General features: G+C 41.3%; 1 protein-coding gene across 1 annotated transcript in view; it reads left to right on the forward strand.

Annotated features, from left to right (window-relative positions):
* The window catches only part of LOC106569749 (ZZ-type zinc finger-containing protein 3), a 62324-nt gene that overhangs the window by 33373 nt on the left and 21451 nt on the right, over positions 1-7500 (forward strand). Inside the window, 2 exon segments of the mRNA XM_045693682.1 lie at positions 515-630; positions 1485-1556. Of these exon segments, the coding sequence (XP_045549638.1) occupies positions 515-630; positions 1485-1556 (188 nt within the window).

The raw sequence follows: 7500 nt of genomic DNA on the forward strand, positions 1-7500 counted from the left end.
TACTATAGTCAGGTTACCAGACTGACCAATCAGTGTTCTGTATTATTACTATAGTCAGGTTACCAGACTGACCAATCAGTGTTCTGTTATTATTATTATTATTACTATAGTCAGGTTACCAGACTGACCAATCAGTGTTCTGATATTATTATTACTATTACTATAGTCAGGTTACCAGACTGACCAATCAGTGTTCTGTAGTATTATTATTATTATTATAGTCAGGTTACCAGACTGACCAATCAGTGTTCTGTATTATTATTATTACTATAATCAGGTTACCAGACTGACCAATCAGTGTTCTGTATTATTATTATTACTATAGTCAGGTTACCAGACTGACCAATCAGTGTTCTGTATTATTATTATTATTATTATTATTATTACTATAGTCAGGTTACCAGACCGACCAATCAGTGTTCTGTATTATTATTATTATTATTATTATTATTACTATAGTCAGGTTACCAGACCGACCAATCAGTGTTCTGTATTATTATTATTATTACTATAGTCAGATTACCAGACCGACCAATCAGCCCCTTGGATCCCAAGGACAAGGAGGGTGAATCGTCGACCCTGTACTCTGCTCTGCCCTCTAGTGATGCTCTGGAGAACAGCAACTCACAGGTAAACACACTGCCAATGGTTACACTCACTCACTCACTCACTCACTCACTCACTCACTCACTCACTCACTCACTCACTCACTCACTCACTCACTCTCTGTCTGTCTACCCGTCTCTCTCTAACCTCTCTCTCTGTCTACCCGTCTCTCTCTAACCTGTCTCTCTGTCTACCCGTCTCTCTCTAACCTGTCTCTCTGTCTACCCGTGTCTCTCTAGCCTGTCTCTCTGTCTACCCATGTCTCTCTAGCCTGTCTCTCTGTCTACCCGTGTCTCTCTAGCCTGTCTGTCTGTCTACCCATGTCTCTCTAGCCTGTCTGTCTACGTGTCTACCCGTCTCTCTCTAACCTGTCTCTCTGTCTACCCGTGTCTCTCTAGCCTGTCTCTCTGTCTACCCATGTCTCTCTAGCCTGTCTCTCTGTCTACCCGTGTCTCTCTAGCCTGTCTGTCTGTCTACCCGTGTCTCTCTAGCCTGTCTGTCTACGTGTCTCTCTAGCCTGTCTGTCTGTCTGTCTACCCGTGTCTCTCTAACCTGTCTGTCTGTCTACCCGTGTCTCTCTAACCTGTCTGTCTGTCTACCCGTCTCTTTCTAACCTGTCTGTCTGTCTACCCGTCTCTTTCTAACCTGTCTGTCTGTCTACCCGTCTCTTTCTAACCTGTCTGTCTGTCTACCCGTCTCTCTCTAACCTGTCTGTCTGTCTACCCGTCTCTTTCTAACCTGTCTGTCTGTCTACCCGTCTCTCTCTAACCTGTCTGTCTGTCGACCCGTCTCTCTCTCTAACCTGTCTGTCTGTCGACCCGTCTCTCTCTCTAACCTGTCTGTCGACCCGTCTCTCTAACCTGTCTGTCTGTGTCCAGATGATCCGAGGGCGGCTGTGTCACCAGAGTAAACCTGACACCTTTAACCAGCTGTGGACCGTGGAAGAACAGGTGCTGACAAGTGTGTGTGTGTGTGTGTGTACATGTGCTAAATGCTTTACACTGAGAGTACATTCGGCCATGTACAGTCGGCCATGTACGGGCAGTCAGTTTAATGCTACTGAGATTTGTATTACTCACATCTTTCCACAAATGTGTGTGTCTGTGGTCTTTATAGACAAGTGTGTGTGTGTGTGTGTGTGTGGTCCTTACTCATAATGTGTGTGTGTCTGTAGTCTTTCGATCTCTCTCTCTCTCTCTCTCTACCACACCGGCTGTCTCTAATTCTGAATGATCGGATATGAAAAGCCAAACTGGCATTTACTCCTGAGGTGCTGACCTGTCGCACCCTCAATTACCTGACCCTGCTGGTCATCTATGAACTAGAGGTCGACCGATTATGATTTTTCAACACCGATACCGATTATTGGAGGACCCAAAAAAGCCGCTACCGATTAATCAGACTATTTTTATGAATATTTGTAATAATGACAATTACAACAATACTGAATGAACACTTTTTTTTATTTTAACTTAATATAATACAACAATAAAATCAATTTAGCCTCAAATAAATAATGAAACATGTTCAATTTGGTTTAAATAATGCAAAAACAAAGTGTTGGAGAAGAAAGTAAAAGTGCAATATGTGCCATGTAAAAAAGCTAACGTTTAAGTTCCTTGCTCAGAACATGAGAACATATGAAAGCTGGTGGTTCCTTTTAACATGAGTCTTCAATATTCCCAGGTAAGAAGTTTTAGGTTGTAGTTATTATAGGAATTATAGGACTATTTCTCTCTATACCATTTGTATTTCATATACCTTTGACTATTGGATGTTCTTATAGGCACTTTATTATTGCCAGTGTAACAGTATAGCTTCCGTCCCTCTCCTCGCCCCTACCTGGGCTCGAACCAGGAACACATCGAAAACAGCCACTCTCGAAGCATCGTTACCCATCACTCCACAAAAGCCGCGGCCCTTGCAGAGCAAGGGGAACAACTACTCCAAGTCTCAGAGCGAGTGACGTTTGAAACGCTATTAGCGCACACCCCGCTAACTAGCTAGCCATTTCACATCGGTTACACCAGCCTAATCTCGGGAGTTGATAGGCTTGAAGTCATAAACAGCTCAATGCTTGAAGCACAGCGAAGAGCTGCTGGCAAACGCACGAAAGTGCTGTTTGAATGAATGCTTACGAGTCTGCTGCTGCCTACCATCGCTCAGTCAGACTGCTCTATCAAATATCAAATCATAGACTTAATTATAACATAATAAACACAGAAATATGAGCCTTTGGTCATTAATATGGTCGAATCCGGAAACTATCATTTCGAAAATAAAACGTTTATTCTTTCAGTGAAATACAGAACCGTTCCGTATTTTATCTAACAGGTGGCATCCCTAAGTCTAAATATTCCTGTTACATTACACAACCTTCAATGTTATGTCATAATTATGTACAATTCTGGCAAATTAATTACGGTCTTTGTTAGGAAGAAACACAGTTTGCAACGAGCCAGGCGGCCCAAACTCCTGCATATACCCTGACTCTGCCTGCACTGAACACAAGAGAAGTGACACAATTTCCCTAGTTTAATATTGCCTACTAACCTGGATTTCTTTTAGCTAAATATGCAGGTTTAAAAATATATACTTCTGTGTATTGATTTTAAGTAAGGGAAAACCCCCCTGATTTGGACAAAATAACATGGGAACATATTGGCATAGCACGAATCATACACACGATTGTAAATACCACCAAAAGCGGTCCATCTCCGTGCAAATCATATGGCAATTTTGCGATGGCAATTGCCAATTGTAACACCCCAAATTTCCTTTAGATGGCGAGCGCGCTCCACCGTGGATTTTCATACAGCAAATGATACCCAAGTCTACACCCAAGGGTCAGATTTTGATAATATGACATTTTTTTTGAAAACTTATCAACCCTTAAAAAAGTGGTTTCTGGACCGTTTTTCGATTTTTTTTTTTTCGATTGTTATGTCAATTACACATGTATAAGAGCTGTATGAACATGCTTATGACGTTTTTTATTGACGTTTTTTGGGTTGCTTTTGCTTGTGCACAAGGCATATGTTTTGTGCATTTTGAATATGATTTCATAGGAAAAAAGTGACTTTTTTTTTCTTTTTTTTGGCAAAATGACATGTCCAATGCTTTTTTTTGTCAATTATGAAAGTATTGAATGTGCCAAATCACAGCAAATATCCAATAGATGGCTAGAGCTCTCCGCTGTGAATTTTCATATTGCAAATGTAACACAATTCAAGACCCAAGAGTCAAATTTAGAAAAAATGACATATTTTTTGAAAACTTTTCAACCCCTTGAAGAGTGGTTTCTGGACCGTTTTTCGAAATTTTTGTCAATTACACATGTATAAGAGCTGTATGGACATACATTTGACATATTTTATTGACATCATTTTTTGGGTTGTTTTTGCTTGTGCATAAGGCATATGTTTTGTGCATTTGGAATATGATTTCATAGGAAGTCAAAAGTGACATATTTGCTTGTGCATAAGGCATATGATTTGTGCATTTGGAATATGATTTCATAGGAAGTCAAAAGTGACATATTTTTTTCTTTTTTTTGCCAAATGCCATTAGAAATGTGCAAATGAAATGTCCAATTCTTTTTTTGTCAATTATACGTGTATGAAAGTATTGAATGTGCCAAATCAGGATGTTTGTCCGTTTGCCATGTACGATCATAGGAAGTCGGTTTCCAAACCCAAAAGTCAGTGAACCATAGTCCAAATGGCATTTATACTGCCCAAATGATATATAGCCCTATGTTAAGCCATGAATCAATGCAGACAGTCTACTTGTCATGTATGATGAGGGAGAAGTGGGACTCTGTTGCGTTAAACATTTTTAACGAATTTGACATGCTCAGAATGCATAATTGACTGGCCCGATGATCTCGGGATGGCCGTGCAGTGACTGTGGTTCCTCTCCATCGCTCGTTGTGTTGATTTCATCATGTCAACTTTGGTGATATTTTTTGCTGTTGAATCATATTGCAAATGCGCGTTACATTTTCAATATAGCGGGTTACATTTGCAATATGATTCAATGGGCATTTAGCATCACGAATTTAGGCATGCTCAAAAATACTGCAGAAATGAATAATTGACTGTCCCGATGATCTCGGTATGGCCGGACAGTGACTGTGGTTCCTCTCCATGGCTTGATGGTGACATGAGAGAAGTGGGACTGTCGTTTTTAGCGATTTTTCTTTGTTGAAAAATGTCCAAAATGACTAGGGGCGCCCCATATTGGATGGGCACTGATGGAAGGTGCTCCCTACCCAACCGTGGACCCCTTGCACCCTAAAGGCATTTAAAACCCTTCTAAAAAATTAATCCTGGTAACCCATTTCGGGTCACCATGTGCACGGATGCGCATTTGCAATATGTTTCAATGGGCCTCAACATAACGAATTTGGCATGCTCAAAAACCCTGCAGAAATGCATAATTGACTGTCCCAATGAACTGGGGATGGCCGTGCAGTGACTGTGGTTCCTCTCTATCGCTCATTGTGTTGATTTCATCATGTCAACTTTGGTGATATTTTTTGCTGTTGAATCATATTGCAAATGCACGTTACATTTGCAATATTGCGCGTTACGTTTGCAATATGATTCATCATGTCAACTTTGGTGATATTTTTTGCTGTTGAATCATATTGCAAACGCGCGTTACGTTTGCAATATTGCGCGTTACGTTTGCAATATGATTCATCATGTCAACTTTGGTGATATTTTTTGCTGTTGAATCATACTGCAAATGCACGTTACATTTGCTATATTGCGCGTTACGTTTGCAATATGATTCAATGGGCATTTAGCTTCACGAATTTATGCATGCTCAAAAATACTGCAGAAATGCATAATTGACTGGCCCGATGAATTCGGGATGGCCGGGCAGTGACTGTGGTTCCTCTCCATTGCTCGTCACCCAGCAGTCAGCGTCCATCAGTCAATTAGATGTCATTCTGACACCAAACTGATACCATCTGACACCAAATCCACTTTTTCCAACTCGTATAGAAGCCAACTATCACATATGTCAGAGAAGGCCCATAATTCACAGTGCTTTCAATTTTAACCATAAAAAAACATAAAACACATAGTTACGTTATAGCTGCGGGTCCAGCTCTGACAATATGTGTAGGCCTATGTGAGGCGACCCCGAATCCCAAGTTTCGGCTCGATAGGTCATTCGGTGCCCGAGCAATTGGTGCTGAAAATCCATTTTTCAGGGCGTTACTACGGGGTCCCTGAATGAGAAATCGGACAGAGACATTGGGGTCCGTCTCTATGGGCCGAGGCGGTTTCAATGCATCTATTCTTGCGACTCTGGGACATTTCTACATGTTGCCATGTCTGTGATATTCAAAATGAATTGAACATATTGCAAATGCACGATGCGGTTTCTCGGTCTGAGAACCTTCTAGAGCCACATAAATCACCGTGCACTATCGACTTGAGCTCTAGAACAGGTTTCTAAAATTTCGGAGCTCTAGGTCTGACGGTTCTTGAATCGTTTGAACGAAAATAACTATTGAAGGCGGTATAAGCCTCTAAGCCCCACACTATGTCCCTATGGACAAATTGTGTGTGTGTGTTTTAGTTTTTTTTGCAAAAAGAATAGACACACGTTGTCTTTGGGGTAGGGATAAACAGAATCCTGAATATGAAGTCTCTACCTTAAGAATTGACTGAATGACAGATGGTTGAGTTGCGTGATTTTCACTATCTGCTGGTTGGCCATATGACAATAGCTCTAGGCTGTTTTTAACAACTTCCGGTTGTCACAGGAAGCTCTTGCTCCACACACGTTGTATTTGGGGTAGACATAAACAGAATCCTGAATAAGAAGCCTCTACCTTAAGAATTGACTGAATGACACATGGTTGAGTTGCGTGATTTTCACTATGTGCAGGTGGCCATATGACAATAGCTCTATGCTGTTTTTAACAACTTCCGGTTGTCACAGGAAGCTCTTGCTCCACACACGTTGTCTTTGGGGTAGACATAAACAGAATCCTGAATATGAAGTCTCTACCTTAAGAATTGACTGAATGTCTCATGGTTGAGTTGCGTGATTTTCACTATCTGCAGGTTGCTTATATGACAATAGCTCTAGGGTGATTTTAACAACTTCGGGTTGCTCCAGGAATCTTAGAATCGACACAGGTAGACCTCACAGTAGCCTGATGGATTGTTATAGAAGACAGGTTCATAAGGCATTCATAACCCACATAGACTTCAGGTTGAATTTAGGAGAATTGTCAATGTATTCCTATGGGGAGAGAAGTCATTGCACACTTTTTGATCTAAACACCTTCTTTTTACTGTGAAGGGTTAATGCCACAGGGTCAAGGTTAGGCTTGCACAGATCGGGAGGACCTCGGGAACGCTCCTGAGGTTGAATTGTGCTTCTAACCCTAACGGTTCTCTCACTGTCACCCAAAAGCACTTGACATATTGGTGCAGGCATCATTTTGGGCCTAGTTTTCTCACGGTCACTGCGCTCAGACCGAGCGAGCTACGGTCAAGCGGGGCGTCTCATTGAACTCGGCACAGCCTATAGATAATGGTAATGCCATTGCAGGCTCTTTGTGTCTTTAAGCACCGCACTGTGTCACTCCGTCCTTGCTGTGTGTGTGTGTGTGAGAGAGCTTTTCTTTGACATCTGATTGGATATATGACTGAATTACAGTTCATGAGGGTTGCTTACTCACACATATGAAGTTGTGGAAAGATCTGACCTTTTTAACCCTTCAAAACAGCCCCTATGACACCATTTTAAGGCACTTCTGGTTGACACAGGAATCTGAACGTTGGCTCTTGTAGAATATTGAGTTTTAGGTCTTTATGTTAAGAACTGACTTATTTACAGAGGGTTGAACAAGTGTGTGTTGTT

Source organism: Salmo salar, chromosome ssa14 (genome assembly GCF_905237065.1).
Source record: "Salmo salar chromosome ssa14, Ssal_v3.1, whole genome shotgun sequence".
NCBI lineage: Eukaryota > Metazoa > Chordata > Actinopteri > Salmoniformes > Salmonidae > Salmo > Salmo salar.